A 27,500-nucleotide genomic window follows, 5' to 3' on the forward strand; every position below is an offset into this window, starting at 1 on the left:
GTGGAGCCCCGTAACGAATGACAGTACTTCAGTGCTCGATGCAGGCATCCGTTTGGCAGGCGACTGTCTCGCCCAAGCCCAGTCCTCTCGCTAATTAAGCTTAATGCTCTGGGAGGAAGTAGGAAGGAACGATTTGTTATTGATGGGGGGGATCAGATCAGTATATTATAGAGAAACCAAACTCAAGGGGATGAAGGAGACATTACGTTTTCAGTGCTTCTTCCTTTTTTCTTTTTTTGGGGCATCATAGTTTGTCGTATGCATTTTTTTTCTGTTTGAGGTGTAGGCTGTTTTCCTCATTTGTCTTAGTGTGGATAAGTGTGGGTTAAGGCTTAAGGATTAATGTTACGCAAAAGTGTTCACAGCTTTAGTCCGTGCAAAATGTGATTAGGTTGGGTTTAATCTAAAATCCGTACATGTTGGATACAAAGGATGTGTATCTGTTCATTTAATATATATACAGCATGTTAAACTTATTTCAACAGGAAGCCCCTTTGAGATTAGCATACATTTACAGAGAAGCTGAAAATTACAGGATAAACACAAACAACCTAGATACATCAAATGCATAAACATAAAACATAAAAATAAAAAAACATATGTTTTTTTTACAAACAAAAGCAAACATTAAAAATGTTTGCTTTTAAACATGCCCACACACATACCCATGCAATGTAATATCTAAATACCCAAACATATATTTCCAAATGTCAATGGTTCCACAACTGAAGGCCCCCTAAACTAAAGGCAGTTCTTCCCAAGTCGGCGGAGACTTCAGGTCTTCGTGTGAGGACGCTTCTCAGTGAGGACGCTCTGTCCCTTGTTTTGCTGTATTCTTGAACTGCCAAACATTGCAATATGTTGGTTTAGTTACAAAGCTTCAAATAAGAACATAGAGATGTTTAAAAGTTTTACTGGAAGCCATTTATTTTAGTTAGTAGTTTTAGTTTTTGTTCACCTGAACCCTACTTCTGACTGAGAACTTTACCTTTTAAGAAACAGTATTTTAGACCATGGCCTTCTGCCCCCTATGGATGGCTTGACAAACAAGCACAACCCAATGTTCCTGCTCTGTCCTCTATCAGACAGACCAACATGGATAGACTTAAGTTCAGAGTTTAGAGAAACAGTGACCGTTAACCTTGCTTATGAATAAACTCCTGCGTGCAACTTTTAAGCACAACTCCTACAAGTATGACTCTTCACTCTCTCTATTCATGGCAGGAAGTTCCACCAGGGTAAGGCCATTATCGCGGAGAATGCTTCACTTTATCAAGCAAACCTTTATTCATCCAAACATGACCGGCACAACAACATCAACAACAGCAAGGCCGACCGAGGCGGTGGCGCTCTTGTTTTTTCTCAGCTCATCCTCTCCCTCTTTGGTCTCCTCCTGTTGTATCTCCTCCGCCCTCTGCTCCCCAGAACCTGTTCCACTGCCTGACGGAGGTGCGCAACAGCGGGGCGGTGAAGATCCCGGCGGTGAAGGGGGAGGAGGCGTGGAAGGTCTACTTTGACGACGTGTCTCAGGAGATCGTGGACGAGTTTGCCATCAGATATGGAGTGGAGTCCATCTATCAGGCCATGACGTGAGTACCGTTCGGTTTCCATGGCTCTCCCCCCCGTACCTCGCTCCATCCGTCACTGTCTCCTTCTGCGGGGTGGAGGGCTGCAGGACAGCCAGGGAGCGCTCTTCCTGGCCAGAGAGGTAGGAGGAGGAGGAGGAGGAGGAGGAGGAGGAGGAGGGGACCAGTAAAGATGTCTCCTCAGCACAATCAGAGCCTGGTTCAGACTCTGGCCCCGGTTCTAAAACCCGATCGATTGATTGATTGATCGCCGGGGGCGTCTGAAAAACTCTTAAAGATGTCTTTGGCAGCATTGATCGTGAACACACACACACACACTCACACACACTCCCAGTATCCTCCCTGCCTCCTCATTTGCTGACCCCTTTGTCTTTCACTTTCTACTTTTCCGTCTATTTAAAGCAGACTTAGACGTGACAGCATGGATTTGACGATCACTGCCTTGTGCTGCCATTGCCAGGCCAGGCTGGTACACTCCTATGGGCAGCTTAGTAGTTGAGGTCTCACTCTGCACAGATTAGAACATTGTGGTGCCCATTCTATAAGCCATATCCTAAGATTGATCCTTGATAGAATATCCTCGCTCAGAGCCTCCCTTTACTAGGCCAGTCTCTCTCTTGTGTTTTGAATATAAGTATTGGTGCTCAGGATAAGTGGTTCAAAACTCTCCCTAGAGCGGAGTATTAAGTGTGCATTGTGGTTCAGAATACAGACATCAAGGCACGTACACACCCACACCCTCACACACGCGGTAATACACCTTTCATAGTCCTTAAAGTGGCCGGAAAATGCAGGTCGATGGGCAACCTGCCGCTAGAGCCCCTTGATTTACTTGATCTACTATTAATGCCGTATCAAAAAAATCTCCCCTTAACCCCAAAAAATGATGGAGCTACGATTTCAGCGCAGAAAAACATATAATACCACCCCACAGCGGCAGCCAAATGGGGGCTTAGTGAGAGAATTGGAGAACGCTGTGTACATTGAAGAGCCTGCTCTTTAAACACACAGTTGTTGGATGCTGCTGATGAGAAACACCGCCGACTGTGGTTTGTGTTACTATGTGACAGCCGGCTGGTTGCTACGGGACAGCCCGGCTGGTTGCTAAGCGGCTGCCGGGGTGTTGCAGCATGAGAGGGACGGTCACAGCTATGAGTAGGTGCTACTGAGGGTGGGTGGGGGGGGGGGTTAGCAGTGACATCGGTATCATGGTGAGTCGGGCGGGGGCGCAGTTAATGCTTTGGGCTCGCACCTCGTTCCAACGTCTCACACACACTCTCGCCCTCATACACACTCTCGCCGGTCATCGCTGGGGATTTATGAAAGGATTTGGCTGATCTGTGGCACAGGGATCCGACTGTACCTTCCTATGGGTGACAGAATAAATCTCATGCTAGGGAGGATTCCTGCAGAGAGACGATGATGTATCTGTGTACACACATACACACGTGTGCGCACCCATGCAAGAACGCACTCACATATATACAGACAGACAGACAGACAGACAGACAGACAGACAGACAGACAGACACACACGCACATAAGTATGGATGCCTGTATGCATTAGCAAACTTAACTTGGAACATAACAGAAGAGCTTCAACTCTAAGCACCACAGGATTTCAGAGGATGCCATCATGTGCCCCTGTTTTTCTCCCTAAAGTGCTTCTGGGTAATTTGGAGGCTGAAAGCAGAGTAATTAATTAGGTCTCCCAATGAGAGTGTGTCGCTTGGTTTCTATTGGTGTGTGCGTGGGGACTGACTATGACCGTGCTGGGATTTTTGAACTTTCCTCCTCTGTGCACAGGGGGAGCGTGTTGACAAACTATGATTGGTCTTTTCTCATTGCTATCTCCCCGGATGCTAGTTAGCTTAGTTAGCTTAGTTTGGTTTAGTACCCAAACATTGTGTTCGATATGTTATCCCTAATTATTTATTTATTTACTTTTAGAATCTTTATAAAGAATATGATCATCTTCAATTTGTATTTTGTTTTGGTATGAATAATATATATAAGATAAGAGTTTTTGCTAAGACCCAAGGATAATTGTTTACATTTTCTAAGTCTGTATAATTTATGTTTAGCTCGCCCCCGCTTGGAGTGGGGACGTGCGTTCAGTTGGCCAGTTGGTGAGCCATTGACATCCATTATATTCCCGACGAGTCCCATAGCTGTATCTTTGTTCGTTTTTTCCAACAAAGAAAGCACATACAAACTCTCCTAGCTAGCTATTTTCCTCCTAACAGTGCCCAAAAATAAACAATTCCATTTTTCGCTTCACTGAGACAATCCATTGCAACCCGTCAGTCGAACCAATCAAAAATCCACACTTCTATCCACAATTCCCCACCATGCTTATCAATTAATGTTGAAGAGTTTTTATGGGGCACCCCAGAAGTTTAACTGCGTGTAAACACAAAAACTTAACTTGTGGACCCGTTTGTTCGATTGCTCTATTGGAGCAAACTACCAAACCAGGGCAGTCTGCATGCACTAACTTGTGTTAAACAAAACCAAAATACAGCAATGGGAGATGCTAGACTCTTGTTTGGAAAGAATGGACGTCAATGGCTCACTAACTGCTCGGTTCTGAAAACACAATTAGCACAAGAAGGGGGTGAATTGAATATAAATCGTGGCTGATTTACATCTGGACATAACCTGTGGTCTTAAGAAACAGGCAAAATCCTTTAAATACTCACAAGAACTTTTCTTTGTATTTAGTTTTCAATTGTTTATTTCCAGTCGACCCAAATCGGAACATATTGAAGATTTATGTTGGAATTACAATCCATCCACTGATTGCCTTTAGCCTTTTGAATTATTTTGTAGGCAATATTTTCTTCTGTACATTTTTTATATAAATTGACATCATTCGACCCAGTGGAATATAAAATGAGGTCACTGAACACTTAAGACCCTATATGTTCACAGACAGACTGTATTGAAGTGCATCCTCATTGTGTCCTATCGGAGCCGTACCGACTGCGTTATTCATAGCCTTCACGTGTTACTGTAATGACCTTCTGAGTGGTTGCCAGGGGAAACCGTGAGGCAGCAGGCGGTTGTGATTACATGCATGACTAGACCCAAGCTCATTACACAGAAAATACTGTCTTTCCATAATCTTGGAAGTGTCTTAAAAATAACATGACATGTCTTCGACAACAACATGACACATTGAGCCGCCCTTGTTAACACATTTATGAGTTGGTTAATTCGATAAGTTAAGTTTCATGAAGGTTTGTTTTGTTGCGGATGATGAATGCAGAAACCCCAGTATACCCACCAGTCCAAGCCGGTTGCTACCAGAGCAACGATGATACCACCTCTGTTGCGGTGCTCTGTGTGGGCTCAGAGTATTTAGAGACATAGGGAGTGTTGTCATCCATGGGGGCGCAGGCATGTGCTGGCTGTATCCAGAGCTCAATCGTGTCCCTTCAACCCCCTGGCTGCTGAAGCCTTTATTGTGGCCCGGCTCTTCCGGCACCACGGTGGCGTGATACATCTCTCACCCTCTGCTCCTCGCAGGCATTTCTCCTGCCTGTCCTCCAAGTACATGTGCCCCGGCGTCCCGGCGGTGATGAGCAACCTGCTGGCCAACATCAACGCTTACTTCGCCCACACCACCACCACCACCACCACCACCGCCTCCGCCTCTGACCGCTTCGCCGCGTCCAACTTTGGGGTAAGACCTCCGCCCTACACCTGGTGAATATATAATAGCAATATAGATATATGTATGTATCTATATATATATATATTTACCAGTAAAAATATATTTTAAATATAAAGTATAAATATAAATATATAACATATATATATCGATATAATATTCCTATATATAAATATATAAAATACAAATATATTTACACATAGGCTACATACAGTGTTAATGCCATTCCTTGGATGCTATTTCCAAAGTGTGAGTATATATATATGCCATTCCTTGGATGCCTTCTCTTACAATATCAAAAGGTGTGAGAACGTACATTGTAAACATTGGAAGTCCCAGCAGGGATCTAACACCTGGCCCCTGGCAGTGTGAAGGACAACACTAGACCTTTCTCAGAAGTGTCATGGCAGGAAAACACACCTCTGGGAAAGGCTCTGTTGAGCTAGTTTCTGACTCAGAGCTACAGGGTCTGTTATATCCAGGATATGGGAAAGCAATGGATAATAATGTATTCTGCTCATAAATAACATCAATAACACCCAATTTGCACATATGGGTACATACAGAAAATATTAGTTGGGGCATAATCGTCTGACGTTAGTAACTCTGAAATTTTTCCTTTTCCTATCGCCAGAGTAATTTTGATTTACGCCCGCTAGTTTAGTGATCGGAAAAAAAAAACATTCATGAGAAATAATAGATGAGTTATTAGATGAATATAGATAAGTAATAAAATATAATTAGCACCTTTACACTTCAACTGAGTTCCAGAGAAATTTGTCGAAATCAATAATGCTATTGGAACAAAGGTGCGCTGTGAATGGCTCGCTGACTAAATATTTGATGAAGGTAGAATTAGCAGGCATGAGATATATTCTTCAGAAAGTTCTCGCCGCGCTGCTCTGCATTTCTCTTTTTATATAAAAATCGTACTATTCCCAAGCAGTCTAGCATTAACAATGTTAAACTACAACACTTATGGAGCTTTTAGTACTCATCTACATTCTGAAGGACAAACATTTATCAACAAACAGCTCCCAGATACTTAAACGTTGAATACGCAGTGTTTACTTGTTTACTTTACATGTAAGAATTCATGTAAATGTGCATGAACATGTAAGAATTCAGTTGTCTTTCTCCTTCAGAGAACGTATTTTGTTACAGATAGTGTCTGTAGTTACTGTTAGATGGAACCTATTTCATCATTTTGTACTGGCTCCTGATAAAACCCACAACACTCAATCCTTATTCAAACGCAAAATGATGAATTATGTTTCTTAGAAGACGCTATAAGGAAAACTACATAACAGAAAGATATCCCAGGATGTGATACAGACATAAACAGACGACATCTAGCAATCGCTGACAAAGCTTTGTAACCCGATACAATCCATGCAGCTGAAGCTAATGTCAATTAGAAGCGGTAGATTGGACTAATGAATTTAATTTCCTTTCTCACAGAGGGAAAAGTTTGTAAAACTTCTGGACCAGCTGCACAACTCACTGAGGATCGACCTGTCCAAGTACCGGGTATGTACATTATATATATGTTTGGGATGGTACATTGTTTTTCAAAGACTGTTTGTAAAATATGTGTACCAGGATGCCGTTTGTCATAATATGGATATGTCATCCCAAGGCAAGCCCTGTACTTATTCCATAGGGACATATCACGGAGTGACGCGAGAAAAATATTGCATAGTGGCACGGACACATAATTGCTCACAATAATTGTCAAATCTGTTTTCTGAATACGATTATTGAGCGATTTTTTATGAATCCCTAATAATCTTCATATTGAGAAATATCACGGTAAATCCAGTCTCACAATCCAATAACCATGCAAAGTTTTGAAAGAAAAATAACAAAAAATCCCACTGTAAATGTCAAGAAAAGTGTCACACCTTCTACATTATTAGAATTATCCCTGCGATGCGTATGACTAAATCTTTGACAACCTTTGCTGACTACACAGCTTGTGCCCACGTAGAAAGCACTCCAAACTGTGCGGTTGTTTCTCAGTTTGGAGCCGGCGATACCGGCTTTGGTCACTAATAGCGGCCATCTTGGCCTCTTGTTCTGCTGCTCATTTATCCTCATCAGCGTGCCACTCAGAGTGGAGCCACACGTAGTCAGGAACAGTACGGTCCATTGTTTCCCAGGGAAATATAGTGCAGTTTGATATTGCTTTGTTTTTCTGTGAGGTTATGCATTGGTACAGTGTTGCTAAGCAGCCATGCTTAGCAACAGGCTAACCAATGTGTTGCGGACTCAGAGGACTTTATTGATCCAGGGGAAGTTCTTTAAATGATTAAAAAAACGTCTTCTTACCTAGCTTACCTCATTCCCAGGTTTTCTCATCTCCCGGTGGAAGGCCTGGGAAGCGGTTGCTCCAAATGAGCGATATTGGAGAAAGAGTGGGCTGGAGTTTAGATGGAGAGAGAGGGGCCGGGACTTTCAGTCACATGGGTTTAGGGTAAGGGGAGCGGGTGGGACGTAGTTGAGAGAGGGCGGGACTTTCAATTACATGGGTTTAGAGGTGTGAAAGAGGGTGGGACTTAGATGAGCGAGGGCGGGACTTAGTGGAGAGAGGGCGGGACTTAGTGGAGGGAGGGCGGGACTTTACGTCACATGGGTTTAGAGGAGAGAAAGAGGGTGGGACTTAGATGAGAGAGGGCGGGACTATCAGTCACATTGGTTCAGAGGCGAGAAGCGAAAGAGAATCTTCTGATAGAGGGGCATGTGTGTCTCTTACATGTTTTGGATATCCTTTCTCTGCTTTTGACCCAACGGGGAACCAGTGAACACATGGGGGCACACCGGCATACCCGGAGCAGTGGGCAGCCGCAGGGCGGCGCCCGGGCAGCAGGTGGGGGTTTCAGGTGCCTTGCTCGAGGGCAACGCATCCGTGGATGAGGACGTAGGAAGGTGCTGCACTACTACTCGCCCCGTCTACATTTTTTTGTGTAGTGGTTGGGATTCAAACCGGCCACCCTCTGGTTACTGGTACAACTTTTCTTAAAGGCAGCGGCTCCTGTAGATATGTTGGGGCATGTGGCTCATGTGGTTCATGATTGCCTGCTATATCTTTCTCTTAATTTTCTCACAAAGCCTACTGTTTAGTTTTCATTCTGTTGACACAGTTTGGAGACGGGGAGCGACGGGATTGCTCCCCAGATCTTTGTCTTTCATATTTGAGTGAGTGAGGCCTCTGGAGAACCTGGAAACATGTTGGCACGCTAAGAGGAACGTTGGCTTATTTTTTCGTGATAGGGGAGCTTGTGTGTGTCTGTGTGTGTATGCCTGTTTGCAGGACGTGGTGTGTGTGTGTGTGTGTGTGTAAAAATATATGCAGCTGTGTGTGTGTGCGGGTGTGCATGTGTGCATGTACAAGTACAGGAAGGCGTATGTGTGTGCGTGTGTTTGTGTGTGTGCATGTGCAAGTGGGCATTAAAGTGTGTAGGTAGGCACACTAGTGTGTGTGCAGGTGCATGTGTGCATTTACATGTGCAGGTAGCCGCAAGTGTCTGTGTGCTCATGTGCATGAACTTGTGCAAGAAGTCGTTTGTGTGCGTGTGTTTGTGTGCAGGTGTGCAGGTGTGTATGTGTGTGTGTGTCTGAGACTATGTGACGATGAGACCGAGTGAGAGTGTGTGGCCTAAGTGAATCAGCGGCGGTCTCTCTGGAGCCCTTTCCAGAAGATCATCTCTGATTGCCATCTGTCTCTCAGCACACTGAAGGTGCAGTGCGCTCTACTCAGGGAGATTGAAATCATTACATTCATAATCTTTCACAACAAACCCACAAGGACTAATCCTGTTACGGATACCCTGATAAACACACACACACACACACACACACACACACACACACACACACACACACACACACACACACACACACACACACACACGCACACACCTGAGCTAAGGAAAGAGATACAGAAACAAAGAGAAACAGAGAAAAAAAAATAGAGAACTGACACACACATACCAGAAGCAAAGCGACACAGAAGGAAAGCCGCACAGTCACAGACCGACACCCAAATACACATACAAACACATACACACACACACAAACACAAACACACAAAAACACACACAGGTGAGCCAAAGAAAGAGACACAGAAACAAAGAGACACAGAGACAAACAAATAGAGAACTGACACACACACTAGAAGCAAAGAGACACAGAAAGAAAGCCGCACAGTCAAAGACAGACACACAAACACACACACAAACACTAACACCTGAGCCAAAGAAAGAGACACAGAAACAAAGAGACACGGAGACGGACAAATAGAGAACTGACACACAAACACACACACACCAGAAGCAAAGAGACACAGAAAGAAAACAGACGCACAGCCAAAGACAGAGACACACAAACACACACAGAAACACACACAGACCTCAACCAAAGAAAGATACACGGAAACAAAGAGACACGGAGACAAACAGACGCACTGCCACATGCAAGGACACATACAGACACACAAAGACTCAAATTGAGAGAAACCAAGTCACTTTTGACTTGAAGTCAAATATACAGAGAGAGCGAGAGAGAGAGCGAGAGAGAGGCAGAGAGAGAGAGAGAGAGCGAGAGAGAGAGAGAGAGAGAGAGAGAGAGAGAGAGAGAGAGAGAGAGAGAGAGAGAGAGAGAGAGAGAGAGAGAGAGAAAATGCATTCAAGAGAGAAGAGGAGGGTTTGAGTGAATCTAAGAAGGGCTTGGAGCATCTAAACGCTACAGAGAGGGAACAGCAAGGACAGAAGGAGTGAAAGGCGAGAGCCGGAAATGGAAGAGAGGCAGGAAGTTAAATTTAAACCATTAGTCGGGTGCTGAAAGAGGCCTGAGGATGTTGGTGACATGATGGAGTGGATTAGAGAGAGAGAGAGAGAGAGAGAGAGAGAGAGAGAGAGAGACTTTCTAGAGACTACCATCTTCACCACAGTGTTGACCGATGAGAGATAGGTGATGACCTGGATGTGCAAATGACAAGATCCCGAAAAACAGTCAAAGAATATCACGTAGCTTCACCTGCTAGCGCTGCTTTGCTGCGCCCTTGTCAAGCCTGCCGTTGTTCAGTGGTTTTACACACACATCCACGCACACACACACACTTCGACACACACACACACACAAGCTCCTCTTCCCCCTTGTTCCTCCACTGCCGCTAGTGGACAGTAATACGATTCACATCCAATCCAGACCTGCCTCCCCTGTGTGGCCCCCAGTATGGATCTCCCTATAGTCGCCTGCTGAGGGAAATTGAGTTTGCTTTTTGTGAACCAGGGGCTCTGGACTGGCCGCGAGCCGACTGGATATCACCTGCCACTCTGTATTCTGCCACGCTGGCATTTTTTTTCACACGGGAAAAAAAATCATTGGCGGCTCACTGGATCCACAGTGACACATCGAGACAGACCTCCCTCGCTCGACTTGGATGTTCAGGTCCTCCCGAGGAGCGAGACCGGGGGGTTTTATTCCTGTAATGAAAGAGTGTCGGCAGAGGATTGGGTTCTGGCTGGGTTTGGAGTTTGATGGGAAGTGAGGGAATGCTTGGTGAGCTCCACTCTCTGGCGCTGTGGTGTGTGGACTTGAGGGCGGGCTGAAGTCAAATCCAACTTGAAGCTGACGTGTAAATTGACGGGGAGCTTCCTGGCCATCGTCCACTCTACTCTCTAACTCTCCGTCAATGTCTCGCCCGATTTAGCACCATCGCATTGGTTATCGGAGACGGTGGAATACAGCATGGTATGAATATCAATGCCATGACGTAACAATAACACAATGATAATGCAAACAGCTCGATAAAAAGATGTCACACATTACTTATTATACTATTTCTACATTTCCACATACCAGAATACCAAATCTGTTGACATCAACACTCTGCACTTTTCTCTCTGCTTTAAGATTACAAGTCTTATGCGGGCTAGGTTATTGCACGTCATCATCAGGGCATCGCTCTGCCCTCTGGGAGGTCTTCTTGTTCCTACCTCCACAAGTCTGCCTTTTAAGAGATAGATCGATTTCCTAGATAAGAAATCGAGGAAATCGACTAAACTATAACATCTGATGTACACCTATTGCCCAGACAAGAAAGTCTACGTTGCAGATGCTTCATATAAACTGTACATACAGGGTCATCCTCTGGAAATAAAGGTCAATAAAGGACATGGGTGATCATCTGAGCCTCTAATGTACGTCCCTGGGCCAACCTCAATAATGCACATTGGACCTTATTGGAGCATGAAGTCTTTATGTGCGAAGCTAACCAAGCCAAACGGCAATGTAATAAGCGTAGTTCCTCTTTCTTTTATGGCCTCATCGTAGCTTTACTCCCATTCTTTATCTATTGGAATCAGCAACATTTCAAGCGGCTGCAAATAATGGAAATAATGGGAACAACAGCAGCACAAGCCCTAGTGCAGGTATAGGACTGAGGTCTTCTTAGGATACACCATTACAGTCAATAGCCATAAAGGTATACAACAGACTCAGATTAATGCATTCACAGGGATTTGTATGTCTGTTTGGAAGAAAGATGTTGGAACAAATTTTATTGTAAAATTTTCATGGAAACCTTGAAAAATAAAACGTCTATGTCTCCTATTAACCGGTTTACTCTGTGTGTGCGTATGGTGTCGGTGTGGCAGTGCGTTTGTGCCTGCGTATATGACTTTGTGTGTGTGTGTTTGTGTGTGTGTGCATATATGTGTATGTGTGGCTGTTTGTATAGAAGAATGCCTGGTCCAGCAGACTTCCTCCCTGACCCAGATATGGCAGGATGTGTCTGCCGTTTATGCCTGGAGGCAGCTTGTTTATTGTGTGTCCGCCATCACGCTCAGCCCTAAATGATACCTGACCCCCTTAATCATATGCTCCACACTAATATCATCTCCCCGCAGACAAACGCCTCGGTGGTTTGTCCTGAGAACATCAGTCCCAAGGCCTTCCTGTCCCAGAGAGAGGGGGGGGGGGGGGGGGGTGGGGGGGGGGGGAGAGAGAGAGGGAGAGGAGAGAGAGAGAGAGAGAGAGAGAGAGAGAGAGAGAGAGAGAGAGAGAGAGAGAGAGAGAGAGAGAGAGAGAGAGAGAGAGAGAGAGAGAGAGAGAGAGAGAGAGAGAGAGAGAGAGAGAGAGAGAGAGAGAGAAAAGCGGGGGGGCTGACAGGAAGCCCCTTGGGCCGTCCCTTCTCCCCTTTCTCTGTTTGATGGAGGGAGGCGGGACAATTACTTATATTTTTGTACATTTATATAACTGTCGGCGTAGAGCACAGTCCACTGTCCTCTTTATTTGCTCAAGCTGTCGCCTTGGATCATCTCCCATCAGTCACCCCACGTCCCTCCCCTCCACGGCGGACTCGGTGTCTCCGCTAAACGCCAAACGACCGTTACTTCCGATAAAACTCTGCTGACTCTGTGCTGTCAGACCTAATGGGACCAGCGGCGTCGTATTTGTAGTATTTCTTTATTTTCTATTCATCCTTTCAATTGAGGTCGGGGAGAATGGAGAGGGAACGGAGAGGGATGATTTCATTACAGCCGTCGGTGGGAGCAGGACGGATAATGTACCGAGGGGCTATGAAGCTTTTACCCAGGGGCTGTCAGGCTTTATGTGCTAGCTGTCACGGCGCTCCGGTCGGCCCCGATCGCTTCATGACCCTGGAATGGAGGTGCATGTCGAGTGGAGACCTCCCTCTTCCGCACAACGATGAGACGAGGGGCTCTTTTAGTTATGATTACTGCCTGTTGTTCCCTGTTCAGGCCTCCCGGCTCGTCTCAAGGGAAATGATTCAGGGGCAGCGAGGAAGCCAGCTGAGCAGCTCCTTGGCGTTTGTGTGTGTCTCTTAAGGTGTTCAAATAAGAAATAAAAAAAAACATCAATTGCATGGTTGTAACTCCCTCATTCTCTCGCTGCCCCCTCCCCTCCCCTGCCTGCAGGACAACTTCCCCGCAGGGAACCCCGAACGCCTCCAGGACCTCAAGTCCACGGTGGACCTACTGACCAGCATCACCTTCTTCAGGATGAAGGTACACTGTGTGTGTGTGTCCATGTGTTTGTGTGTGTGTGTGTGTGTGTTTGTATGTGTGTGTGTGTGTGTGTGTGTGTGTGTGTGTGTGTGTGTGTGTGTGTGTGTGTGTGTGTGTGTGTGTGTGTGTGTGTGTGTGTGTGTGTGTGTGTGTGTGTCTGTATGTACGTGAATGCGTGCATGCGTGTGTTTGTGTGTACCCGTGGGGGGTCTTGTTCTGGCTGCGCGGCACCCTCATGTCAAATGTATGTGCTGTGTTATGACCACTCACCCTGTGTGTTCAGGGTATGTGCGGCTTATTGCACACAGACCATCGACGCCTGTCCGGTGAAGGCAATACAGAAATGATGGAGTAGAAATGGAGTAAGAGGGTCATGCCCCCACTGTTATGCCCATCCCCTTCCCCGGTCTGCAGGCGTGCAGCGGAGAGAGGCTCTATGAGATCCTGGATTACAGAGCCAGGGCCTCTCACCGCTGCACGGCTGTAGACCGGGGAAAGAGGATGACAATGACCGCAGCGGTGCAGAGGAGAGATGCACTGGCTTGGTAATCCCAGATCTCAGATGACATGACGGCAGTAGTAGCCCCTGCTGAAGGCATCCCTCTCGTTGATGATGACGTCCCGATATTAACAGCCAGACCCCCCCCCCCCCCCCCCAAAGGGAAGGAGGGAGAATCCTACAATGAGTCTGAACTCTTATCACCGTCTCACACACAGCTTCGCTCAGATCACATGATCTTTTTACTTTTGCAACGATCGATAAATAGCAACAGAATGGCCCGTCCCAAAGAACATCAAACATCAGCAGGACCCTGGCGATCCGTCTCAACAGAGTGAACCGTAATACACAGGTTACTTTCACTGACGGGCCGCCGGGATTACAAAAAAGTAAGAGGCTACCAGGGTGTCAAGGCCTGTACATCTGAGCTGATACACGGGAAACACTACGAAGAGGACTCAGCCGGGGCCCCAGCGTGACTGTCCTCTTAGATTATCCATCCGACACCTAGCCAGCCAATCAGTGGCCAGGATACACCCAAGTCATCAGTCACACTAACCGATCGCAGCAGCCCACCTGCGACCCAGCTGACACACACACACACACACACACGCACACGCACACACACAGACGCACGCACGCACGCACGCGCACACACACACACATCCCAAACATACGCCACACATACACACAGACACACAGACACCCCACACACACACACATAGACACATCCCGCACATACCCCACTCATGAACAATAAACACACACACACACACACTACAAACCCTTACACTCACAAACACAAAAAAGGGGTAGATACACACCACACAAACAAATATAACAGCTATAAAATAGGTGTGCGTGGAGCCTGGTGTGTAGGTCGCCGGTTGATTTACACCTCTTCATACCTACTGTCCATTTCACTAATAGTGAAAATGGCCACGGCCATAAAGTTCAGCCCCACCCAAGCCTCAACACTTCCATTGATCTAGAGACCCCTTCGTTTAAGTGAGAAAACATTCACACCACAGGACTATAAAAACAAGGAAAAACAAAACAGACATTGATTTCCTTATTGCCAGGCCAGTGAAAATAACCGTCTGCTGCCACATACTCGACTTGATTGGCCTGTGAGCTAGAGCGAGTAGGAATTTGCTAATGGAGTGGGGTGTGTGTGTGTGTTTGTGTGTGTGCGTCTGAAGGTGTCGTCTGTGTGGGTGTGCATTGTTGCATATTTACCAATGCCGTTTTTCTTTTTATGCTGAAATGCAATCCATTTTTTAACACTCAGTTTGGCTCTGTTTTGAACATTGAACGATGGGATTTCCGCATCGCTTAATCCTTTGCTGAATTTCGATAAAGAATATGGTATAAGACTGCAGGGCAGAGCTGTCACCTGTGTGGCAGGTTTTCAGAGAGGATTAAGGAACATATCTCTGTGCTTCCAAAGCTCTGTGCATATTGGTCACACTAAGCAGCTAGCTTCATGTGAGCACATCCATACATTTTCCATGTTGACACACAAATACCTTTTTAACCTAAGCTAGGAAATTAAATCCCCGGTCTTGTTTTATGAATAAATGAACCATGCGTCATTCGTTTTTGGTCTTTGGAAATTGAAATGGCGATTTACAGGAGATAAATGGTCCTTTGTGTTCAAATGTAACATCTTTATTTCTTCATTATTCTATTTAATGATGCTCATTGCTGCCCTCCACGGCTTTACCTTTATTATATGTTATGTGGTATCATCTCAGTGCCGGTGCCAACCTTTTACTTCTGAGCTCTAGTGCTGTGATTATTTTATTGCCCCTTTATAGTTTGACCAATCCTTAATCATGTGTGTGTTTGTGCGTGTGTGCGTTCATGTTTGTATGTATGTATTTGTGTGTTTCCATCCGTGTGTTCATGTGCGTCCATGTCTGTTTGTGTGTGCGTCCGTCCGTGTTTGTGTCTGTGTGTGTGTGTGTGTGTGTGTGTGTGTGTGTGTCCCTCCGTATATGTGTGTGTGTGTGTGTGTGTGTGTGTGTGTGTGTGTGTGTGTGTGTGTGTGTGTGTGTGTGTGTGTGTGTGTGTGTGTGTGTGTGTGTGTTTGTGTGTGCGTCCATCCGTGTATGTGTGTGTGTGTGTGCGTCCTTGTGCGTGTGTGTGTGTGTGTGTGTGTGTCTCAGGTCCAGGAGCTACAAAGCCCCCCCAGGGCCAGCATGGTGGTGAAGGACTGTGTGAGGGCATGTCTGGACTCCACCTACAAATACATCTTTGACAACTGCCACGAACTCTACAACCAGCTGCTGGACCAGGTACCCCCACCGGCCCCTGTCCCCCCTGATGTCCCCCCCTGTCAGTGTGGGTTGGAGTGTGGACTCTTGTGACCTATGTCGTGGATAGATGGATGGATGGATGGACTGACTGACTGACTGACTGACTGACTGACTGACTGACTGACTGATAGGTCATTTATATATCCCAAGGGGAAATAAAGGCGTCACAGTAGCTCTCATCAGATAGAATGTTGGTAATAATTGTAATAGAAAGATAAAAATAATTATGAAAGAAAATTATTTTCAAGTTCACACCTGCCACTCGCTGAACTTCCTCTGGAGAATAGACGATGGGAAGAGTCCTGCACCTGCTGATCCTCCACGCTTCAACGCCTGGTGGTGTGTGTGTGTGTGTGTGTGTGTGTGTGTGTGTGTGTGTGTGTGTGTGTGTGTGTGTGTGTGTGTGTGTGTGTGTGTGTGTGTGTGTGTGTGTGTGTGTTGATGTGTGTGTGCGTGTTCATATGGAAGGCCAAAGTGGTCATTAATGCCTGCACAGGCGTGTGCTTTCTTAATGGTAAACAAATTTCATGCGGTACGCAGCGCAAAAGCATCTGGAATTTCCCTTGCTTTTTCGGCCTTCCATATGTGGAGTGCGGGCTTGTGTGAGTGTGTGCGTGTGGCAGTGCGTGTGTGAGTGTGTGTGAGTGTGTGTGTGAGTGGATGTGTGGGTGAGAGGTTTTCAATCTCAAGTGTTTCGAGAGGCCAAAGTGACGATACAGCAGCTTTTTAAACGTTGATTATTAACACACACTCATTATCACACAATCATTTAATGCTTTCATTTGACGAGGGTAGTTGTAATTCCCAAATGTAAATTGAATCGTCTAATATAATATGCCATTTGGTAGACCATTATGCAGAGGGTGCATACATTTCTTGTATGTATGGATATAAAGTATATATAGAGGCACATTTTCCTCACATTAATATCACGCATTGTCTTTTAAACGGCTGGAAATGCTCCGTCACGCCAGCTAGACACGGTCTCAAACAGAACACAACCATTACCTCAGTACATAATGGGATATTTCAAATCTCATATGCAACAGCGGAATTGAGGAAACACAGACCCACATAATTAAACAATTCCCCCGCTGTAATTATCAAACTTTACCGCGTCAACAGGCAAGGGGCCCCCGGTCACGTTTCAGCGCCGACCAGGGGGTCCCCGTGCTGGTTAACCTCGGGACCGCCGGTGTCTCAGTAAACAAGCCGCCGCCGGGCTGGCCGGCGACAGATTATCAACCGCGTCCGCTCGGAGGGAAAATGGCCCCCTCTCCGACGGGAGCCTGGCGCCTTATTATAATTTCTTCCTTGGCTCGGTCTGTAATGGCGCCGGTTCCCTCCTAAGTTGATAGATAAGCTTCTGTTTTGTTTAAACGGCTCGAGGCGTTGTAAGCAATTACCCCGCCGCCGAGATAGATATGTTCACTAATTACATGTCGTTCCGCTGCCGTTACCGGGGCAACCACATCCCCGTCCCCGTCGTCAAGCGTTGAGCCTGCCGTGGTCGAAATGGCCTCGAGAGCCCCTCCCCCCCCCTGACCCACCCTTCGTCATGTACAGACTAACGGGTCACGCAACAGACACGGCACATGTGACCGACACAGCTATCTGGGTCAGTTCAAGCGAGCCGTCTGAATGAGAGCTCAGGAGTTAACGGCGGGTAAAGGAGCAGTATCGCGGCCGTGGTAGGCCATGGAGCAGTGTAACCAGGACGCATTAGAAAGGATTGGATTGGAGAAGCATGGGTCGCACCTTAATCAATGCAGTCCTCCGAAGGAACTAATAAGGGCGCCGGGAGTGAATTGTTTTGCTCAGGAATGAGATTGAGGCAAACTGAGACAAAGCCCGCTATGCTAACTCATCGATCATTCTCAATCTTGTGTTCTCTTTAATCGTGTGGCCAATTCCGCCCGAGAGGTCCCTTGCTGAGGTTTGAATTAAAAGAGATTCACACATGCTTTTTAAATGATATTGGTAAACAAAGACACACACGGAAGGAAGGCATCGAAGGAAAATGGTGAATTGGATCCGGTGTTCCGTCTTTCCATCTTGTGCTGCAATCGGGAATCTGATGACATCGCTCGGTGCCTTCCCAGGCTGTGAGTGTGGAGGGTTCTGACAGGACAGGTGGGTGGCGCAGGAGGACTGATGAAGAGCCACTGCTGGTATGTTAATGCGCTAATCCCCACGCCTCCTCCCAGGCAGAGACAAGGAAGCGATGAAGGCTAAACATGACGCACTCCTGTAGCTGCTCCCTGGAGCACCACTAGAACGGCAGTAGGCACGCCGTGATGACACCACCAGCCCCCGCTCCGTGCTGGGGGTGTGTCATGATGGTGGGACCCAGCGGAACACTGGGAGTGAACTGCTTTTTCCCGCTGGCGTCCCAGTTAGGCTGTGTGTGTGGACGGCTGGTACCATGTGAAGGGGCAGGGGGGGGGGGGGGGGGGGGGGTCCCTTTTAATGACCTTCACACAGAGAGAAGGATCCTGCTCACAGACCGGCGGAGGCAGGCTGAAGACGAGCGACCGCAAAGACATCACGTAGACGTGCACACATGCTCTGGCCTGCAGGCTATCTAACACCCACACGCGCGCACCGCGCGCGCGCACACACACGCAAGCACACACATGAACACACCAACGCACACACTCTCAGATGCACGTGTGGATGAGGCTTCAACCAGTAGATCATAGATCTGCTACATCTATAGTAGAGCGGTGTCTAATTGGGGTTTTATTCATTAATCAATTTATTCGTTATCCATGTTTCAATGATTGGTTTATACGGCAAAAATAAATTGTAACAGTATAACGAACATTTAGTGCTTTTTACAATCCATTTGTATTCATATTCTTATATTACTCAATTTGCCTGTGCTGCTATAGTTCTCTCCTTCTATCCAACAATACCAGCTGCGGGATTTCACGTTAACTCCCCAGAAATAGAAAGTCATAGGAGTAAGTCTGCACGCCAGCCACTAAATGACCAACAGCGCTCTCCCTGGACACAGCAGTCCAGTCCCGGCAGCACAGTGGTCTCGGGATTAAAACCCCACGACAACTCGCCAGCCCTATTCACATTCACGGCGCCCCGCCCGGCCGCGGTTTGCCGGCTCTGCCGGCTCTGCCGCCACCAAACGCTCTGGTGACCACAAGTTGTTTTCTCTGCTCCTCAAGTCCTTTGAATTGATTACATTGTGAAGCCATTGTTGGGGAGAAATTGCCCCCGTGTTGCGTTTTCATTTCACCAACACTCCTCCCCCCCCCCCCCCCTCCCCCCATCGGCAGTGTTGCGTCGTGCAAAACTCATTACACCGTCGCTAGTTAAATAATTCAACTCATATTATTCAATACAAGATAGGGGACATGCTTCGTTTTTGCACAGTTGTCTATTAATCAGTGGCACATTTAGTTCCAGCAGGTTACGTGCACGCCGATGAGGCAAACGTGAACACACACACACACACACACGTCCCTCGGGTGAGACTAAATGTGTCGTCTGTAGGCCAGGGTGAGATACTACATTTACAGACCCTCGTAGGAGATTACATTTTTTCCATTATCACCAGTGTTACTTTGTCTGCTACAGGGTGTATGTTTGTGTGTGTGTCTGTGTGTGTGTATGTGGTTGTGTGAATGTTAATGTGCGTAGAAGTGAGCAATGTACCCGTTTTACCGTGCTTCACTTCACCTGCTCCTTAATGTGGCCCGTGGAGCCACAACCGTTCCTCTTTTGAACGTGAGGGTAGCTTTCTCTCAATGCTTTATCATTACTCATATCTCTCTCTTATCCCCCCCTCTCTCTCTCTCTCTCTCTCTCTCTCTCTCTCTCTCTCTCTCTCTCTCTCTCTCTCTCTCTCTCTCTCTTTTGCCCCCCCTCTCTCTCCCATTGCTCTCACACACTCTCTTTCTTTCTCTCTCCTTCTCTATCTCTCCTTCTCTTTCTCTCCCCCTCTCTCTCTCTCTCTCTCTCTCTCTCTCTCTCTCTCTCTCTCTCTCTCTCTCTCTCTCTCTCTCTCTCTCTCTCTCTCTCTCTCTTTAGCCCCCCCTCTCTCTCCCATTGTTCTCACACACACTCTCTTTCTCTCCCTCTCTCTCTCTCTCTCTCTCTCTCTCTCTCTCTCTCTCTCTCCCTCTCTCTCTCTCTCTCTCTCTCTCTCTCTCCGACGCCCAGTTGTTTCTCAGTGTGGGGTGAGCAGATGGCAGGGAGGGGGAAATGAAGGGTTTCACAACAGTCGTACCACAGTTCCTGTCACTTCCTTTATTCCGAAGAGCCCCCTGTGGAAGGCGTTTCCCGAGCAGGTTGTTTAAGTGAGCCACTGGGACCAGCTGTAGAGAAAAGGGTTCGGGGACGGCGGTTGTGTTGTTCCTGAAGGCTTGACAGCCGTGCGTATTGCTACTCAGGGCATAGCTTGATCTGAGTAACAATTTGCCTGCAAAAAAAATATGAATAAAACATGACGGTAACTCATGTCCCCCAAAAGTGCTTTTTTGCACAGGCTACAATTTACGCTCCACAGTATTAAATTATTCATTATCGAATTTGTTGAGTATGTTATTTTTTTTTAAACTTACCTGGGCTGTCCTGCCGTGTCCACGATACTGATCCTGGGCAGACACGACCTGCTGAACGGCGATAACAACTCAAACTAAACCATCAGAGTCACGCCGCCAACTCCGGCTCAGGGACCGTGTTTGACGAGTTTAAACAAAGTGGTCCGGGTCCCCCTCACCATGTCACCCGGAGTCCACCATCGCTGCCTCCGCCTCCTCCTCCGTCCACATCCCCCACCTCCACCCGCTCCGTGTTCAACCTGTGTGGTCCCTCTCTCCTCCCGCCGTCCAGGCCCGCAAGCAGGACCTGCCCCGCGAGGAGCAGGGCCCCTCCATCAAGAACCTGGACTTCTGGCCCAAGCTCATCACGCTCATGGTGACGGTGATCGACGAAGACCGCACGGCGTACACCCCCGTCATCAACCAGTGAGTACCACCAGGGGGAGGTTACTATACTGTAGAGATATATATATATATTTATACACAGTATAAATACAAAGTGGTCATCAACCAGTTTCATCAACCAGTGAGTACCACCAGGGAGAGCTAGTAACTATGCTATACTGGAGAGATATATATTTATTATACACGGTATAAATCTATACAACAAACACACAGCAACAGGAAGGTTGGCAGTTCGAACCTCGGCTGCTCCTAGCCGAGTGTCGAGGTGCCCCTGAGCAAGACCACCTGTCGCCTTGCATGGTTGACTCCGCCGTCAACCAATCAAATGTAGATGTAAATGTATAATATACAATATATTGATCTCTACATACAGTATATATGTATATATACTATACTATACTATACTGTACATGTTTTTGTATGTATATACCCAGTCTAGTATATATATATATATATATATATATATATATATATATATATATATATATATATATATTAGAGCTGTCAAGCGATTAAAATATTTAATCGTGATTAATCGCAATAAAGTCATAGTTAACTCTAATTAATCGCGATTAATCGCAAATTCTTTTTCTATGCTAAATATCCCTTGATTTTTTTGTCCCATAATTCTTCTCATTTTAATTCTCTTATCAACATCGTGAAGTGCATCGGCTTGACTTGTGCAAATGATTTTTTATTGATAACAACATTGGCATATACACTGATCAAAACAGGACGATACAAAAAAAGAGCCTATAGTGCAATTAAACGACTGCTTTGAACAAATGTCATTTGAACATAGCAGTCAGGCTACTGCTTCTTTGTTTTGAGCCAAAGAAAAAAAAAAAAAATTATTATTATTATTTTTTTTTTAATAAAATAATTGCGTTAATCGCGCGATAAAATATTTAACGCCGTTAAATTTGGGTTGCGTTAACGCCGTTAATAACGCGTTTAACTGACAGCTCTAATATATATATATATATATATATATATACTATACTGTATATAAACTAAACTGCATACAGACATATAAACTATACTGTATCTAAACTACTCTATATATACTTTCTGTACATCAACTATAATGGGTAAAGGGGATGGCCAGTCATGGGTTTGGTCATATCTTGGTCGTTTTGTTATCATTTCAGGTTTCACATGTTGGCTTTATCTAAAGTGTTTACATGGAACCTTCCATGGTCTCGGATAAGGCAAACATAAATCTGTTTTCTAATTCTAAACAGGCTGAGTTTATCTAACAAAAGCTACAACTTTTTTCTTTGAATTTCATTGTCGTCTCGGCAAAGCCATCTTTCTTCGTAAAATATCCTAACTTGGCAAAAAGACGAGGGTTTAAACTGGAGAAGGAGGAAGTAAACACCAACATCTGCCTCATGATCTCCGAACACTCATATATATTTTATGCAAATGTTGTTTCTAGAGTAGTATTTTGTGTTTAAAGGGTAGAGTCATATTTTATGTCCAAGCAAGACCATATTAAAAACTTCCCCCAGACACAAATATTTTGATGGATCACTGAACTATTGAGATATATTCACTGATTAAAACTCTTATAATATTGCATTTAGAGACATTTCAAAATATTTCACAGCCGGTCTTCCTGGCGAATTATGCCAGTAATCAACACAGCCCGTCAAACCCTATTACAGAGGTTTGTGAGAGCAGCTGGATTGCGCAAGAAAAATGTTTGGCTGCCCTTTAAAACCACTTTCTGTTAATCATGAATGAAGCAAAGACATATTTAGCTGTCAGCTTCCTGCTTGCTGAAAGGGCATTCATCACGGACTCCTGGGGTCTTAACTGTTGCCCCATTGAACCGCTGTAAAGTTTGCTAAAACGCGCTGAGAAGCACAACAATATGATCTCCCGGACCCCCTGTGCACACAAAGTATCTGAACTAAGACCTCAGCCCAAACGGCGGTCGCTTAACAACGACAAAAACCCCAGAAGCTGAAATCTCGACAAAAATGCCCATGGCTTCAGTAGAAGCAAAATCCTCTAACCTTCTAATCACATATGGGCGGGGGGGAAAGGAAGGGAAAACCACTTGGCAGCAAAACCTCTGCCTACTAAGTTCAGAAACACGGCAATCACAGATGTGATTATGTGATCGCTGTTATCGCTGTGAAAAAACCGGAGCAATCCAGATATTGAAAAGGAACAAACTGTGACATAACAGCGCAGGGATTCGTCCATGAAGACTGGTTTATCGACTGGTTAAGAGCGTCTTAAGGAATAACGACCAGATGGATATTTCTCGTGTTTTTGCCCAAGTAGATATAGATCCTTTTGTTCATGTCCCCCTTGTTGTGTTTGGCCTCCCCCCCCTGACTCTCTGCTTCACACACGTCATGATGTATGAGGCTTATTAGGGCTTTGTTTATGCCCAGGGCACGTCTCCGTCTCACGGTTGAATGATAGATTCACAATATTCATGCTAGCCCCCCACCCCCCCACCCCAATACCCACCCCTCTCGACCCCGCACCGCTCCCCTCCCCTCTCTCCCTCTCCCTCCCCCTGGTCCTGATCCGTAGTGAGAGGGTGGATCAGGCCCTGCCATGTTTTACTCTCCCCCCTGAAGGCCCCGGAGTGGAGGGGGGTGTGTGCGGTGGGTATGAGTGCTGTGCGGCCGGCACCAGGTGCTCGTCTTCCTGCTAGTGGCAGGCCCCCGCCTCGAGCAGGGCTCTGGCCTGCCACACACCAGCATCAGGGGCCAGAGCGACCCGGAGGGAGGGATGGGAGGTGAAGGAGGCTAAACAAACCTGTGGGCAGACGGGCCTTCAAGCACATATTTACCTACATCCCCCAGTCGATACGGGGGGGTATGGTAGGTAAATGTGTACATTTATATTGGGGGATTTAGGTTACTGAGTGAGTATGTGTGTGTTGGTGTGTGTGTGTGTGTGTGTGTGTGTGTGTACACATACACACACACAACATCTCTCTCTATATAGATACATACAACATCTAACATCTCTATATACACGCACACAAACACACAAACCCACAGTAACCTACATCCCACATATATATATAAATATACACATGTGGGTCGAATATATATATAACTAAGGGAGAAAAAGAGCGATAGCGAGAGCGAGCTAAAGAAGGGGGAGGAGCGAGGGAGAGAGAGAGAGCTTGAGTCATGGGAGAGACCGGGGGGGATGCACGAGATGGAAGAGGGTGACCGCAGTCATCCCTCCCTGGCCTCGTCATCCTCCCCTCACAACGCATTGACCAGGCAGCAGTAGGGGAGATGCAGTAGGCTACTTAGTGATGTTGCGACCGGCGAGAGGAAAAATGGCCGCAGTGAGGCCGGGCCCGGGGAAGCAATACATTTTCCAAACCTTAGGCGGGACAGATTGTCTCCGCGAATGGGTGTTGATGTTCGGAGAAACAGGACAGCTCCGAGGCGAAGGAGGACGGAGGAAAAAAACACATTTCCGGGCAAATGGACCCCCGGGCGAATCGCGGCCCCGTCATCTATAAATGTCCCCCCAGCCACGTCTGACGCCATGGATAATTAGAGCATTGATGTGGCACATTCACAGCTTGACTGCAAATCCATAGGCGTTCAAAATAGCAATTTATTTTCCCAATGAGTTGCCTCCCTCTCCTCCTCCTCCCTCCTCCTGCTCTGTCATTTCCTCTCCGCCCGACCTCAGCCTCTCTCCTGACCCCGCCCAAACCTCATCCCACCTCAATCCCCCAACCCCAACACACACCCACCTCACCTCAACCTGAGAGGGAGGGCTGGGAGGGGGGAAGGGGCAAGGCCATCGGTCGAAGTTTGTTGGTCGAAGCTGGTCGGTCGAAGCCTTACATCACGACAGGAAATGAGTCTGATTGCACGTGTTTTCCCTTTCCTTCCCTTGCTCCCTCACAGATTCCCACAGGAGCTGAACATGGGCAAGATCGCCGCTGAGATCATGTGGAGCCTCTTTGCCCTGGATATGAAATACGCCATGGAAGGTCAGTGTGGCAGCGGTGTCACCGCCGCCGCCATATGGACGCGCACATGGGTCCGTCAACAGAACAAAGGCTCGGGCGTTTTTAGGCTTTTTGTACTGTTTTGTTATTTTCGTTTCGTTTGGTTCCTTTCTCGTCACATCAGCCCGAGCGAGCGTAAGAGGTCCGTCGGGGGCCAAGAGTTGTGTGTGTGTGTGTGTGACGACCCCGAAAAGGTCACGAGTTGAATTCTGGGAGCAAGTGGCTGCTCTGAGAGAGGCCGGTCTTCTGAATGAGCGGTGATACCGCGTGTGTCAGCCGGTGAAAGGCACCAGGTTGATGGGGAGCTGTTGTTTTATGGGCTGCTTGGTCGCTCTCTGTTTCCTGGCCGCTAACTCTGCATATTGACCCGCTCCAGGGAGGGAGAACTTGGCCGGTTCAATCTTTATCGATGCCGCAGTTACCCACAAAGAGAGTTGTGTAATAGATTGAGTGTGTGTGTGTGTGTGTGCACTTCTGTGTGAATCTGTGTGTGTATTTCTCCAGCACACTTTGAGTTATTGCCCGTGTCATGGAAACCCTTTGAAGTAATGTGAATGGGCCGGGCGGTCCTGATACCAGGTTTTATTCCTCAGCCAAGGGAGGAGATAGACAGAACGGGCCGAGTCATTGAACGGCAGCAAGCGTTCAGGCTAATGAGTCAGAAGCACACAATGAGTCACAGACACAGAAAATAAAGAAAACGGCAATCAGGGTAGCTTAGAAAGAAGACACTTTTTCCCTCCCGCTCAAGGTTAACGTTATCTTCGATGAGACATGTTTTTATGATGAGTGCCACGTTGTATTTCCTTACTCCACATTAACCTTGCTCCGCTGACTCTGAAGACACTGAAGACCCTTTTATTGTATTTTTGTTCGACTGACAGACCCCTCCTCCGTCTCCCCCAACCCGGCTCCCCCTCTCCCCCCCCCTCCCTCATCTCCCCCCTCTCCCCTATCCATGAGAGGCTGACACTTCAATCAATGGAACCTGCTTGTTTTATGTGTAAGGGCCACGCCTTTACCCCACACAAAGAGTCAATACCAACCACTGCACAAACAGACACACACACACGCACACGCACACGCACACACACACACACACACACACACACACACACACACACATGTAGAGATCCATCTTAATTATTTCAATCTAAAGTCTACTCTACAAGCCCTTATGCCTCTCAAAGTATCTTACTGCAGAGTATTTATGTGTATATATATGCTGTGTATATATATATATATATACTGTAGATGTATATAAATGCAGTTGAATGTAATGTATATGTAGGTCACCTATAAGCTATAAGCAGGGCATTGGAGATAGGCCGGGCATATAGCCAGGGAGAAAGATAACACACCCCTCGTCACGTTGTCCCTGCAAGAGGCCTGAGGTTGCGTGGCTCGCTGACAGCTACGTCAATGGAACACCATCATCTCGCTGCGTCGCACGCTTGACAGTTCAATACAAACCGTGAGACCACCGTCCTGAGCTATGTCCTGGTTGCGTCTGGGAGCGTATGAGTGGGGTTCATACGAATCCTGTTATCATGTTTTTGATTATCGCAATTAATTGCGGCCGGGGCAGGCAAAAAACGTCTGAGTTCATATTTGTATTAAAACTCGGAGGAACTTTTTTAACGACCGAATGATTACTTTACCCCGACTACTCCGCCATGGCTCGGGCTGAACGAGTGTGGGGTAATTATACTTGTTCTGCCGTAAGCATTCCGTGGTGCAGGCCGATTCTGCACTGTTCAGAGCACCCTATGAAAGCCCAATTGGACTTTTATTATTGTGCGTAAGCGCGGCCTAGCATGACCAGATACAGTCACATTAAAACGCTGCAAGTGGAACCGGGTCGGGAAAGATATATTGACGGCAATTTTCATGCACCGCTTTCCGCTGTTAAACACAAAAGCTCTTCTTTGCCTTTTTTTATCACCGAATGGACGATTCAGTTGCTGCGGCAACCAGGTGTGTAGATGCTTTTTTGTGTACACATGTTGGTTCACACAAGCCGGCTCATTTTAATTTCATGAAGACGGGTGATGAGTACCACGTGAGGAATGCTTGAATAGGAGATGCTGTGTTCTTATGTATGGTCTGTTTGTGTGGACTATAGATTCTATAGATCCCGCTATATGTTCCTGTGTGAGCTCCAACCTCCATGTACACCTTTGTATGCGCGCATAGGTGGATGTGTGTATGTAGTGCTGTGTGTGTGTGTGTGTGTGTGTGTGTGTGTGTGTGTGTGTGTGTGTGTGTGTGTGTGTGTATGTGTGTCTTTTCCATCGACACATCCCCTCAAGACAGACCCTAAATGGGCACACGCACAAACACACACACACACACACACACACATACACACCCACACACACACGTGAGTTGGTGAAATAAAGGGGG

The 27,500-nt window shown here is 46.6% G+C and overlaps 1 protein-coding gene across 2 annotated transcripts in view; it reads left to right on the top strand.

The window, feature by feature from the left end:
• The window catches only part of unc13c (unc-13 homolog C (C. elegans)), a 122,062-nt gene that overhangs the window by 41,193 nt on the left and 53,369 nt on the right, over positions 1-27,500 (top strand). For both annotated transcript variants that reach the window (XM_030377289.1, XM_030377290.1), the window contains exons 13-19: positions 1,426-1,589; positions 5,118-5,274; positions 6,724-6,792; positions 13,206-13,295; positions 15,966-16,094; positions 20,970-21,103; positions 24,991-25,076. In XM_030377289.1, the coding sequence (XP_030233149.1) occupies positions 1,426-1,589; positions 5,118-5,274; positions 6,724-6,792; positions 13,206-13,295; positions 15,966-16,094; positions 20,970-21,103; positions 24,991-25,076 (829 nt within the window). The remainder of the gene's footprint in view (positions 1-1,425; positions 1,590-5,117; positions 5,275-6,723; positions 6,793-13,205; positions 13,296-15,965; positions 16,095-20,969; positions 21,104-24,990; positions 25,077-27,500) is intronic.

Source organism: Gadus morhua, chromosome 14 (genome assembly GCF_902167405.1).
Source record: "Gadus morhua chromosome 14, gadMor3.0, whole genome shotgun sequence".
Taxonomy (NCBI): Eukaryota; Metazoa; Chordata; class Actinopteri; order Gadiformes; family Gadidae; genus Gadus; species Gadus morhua.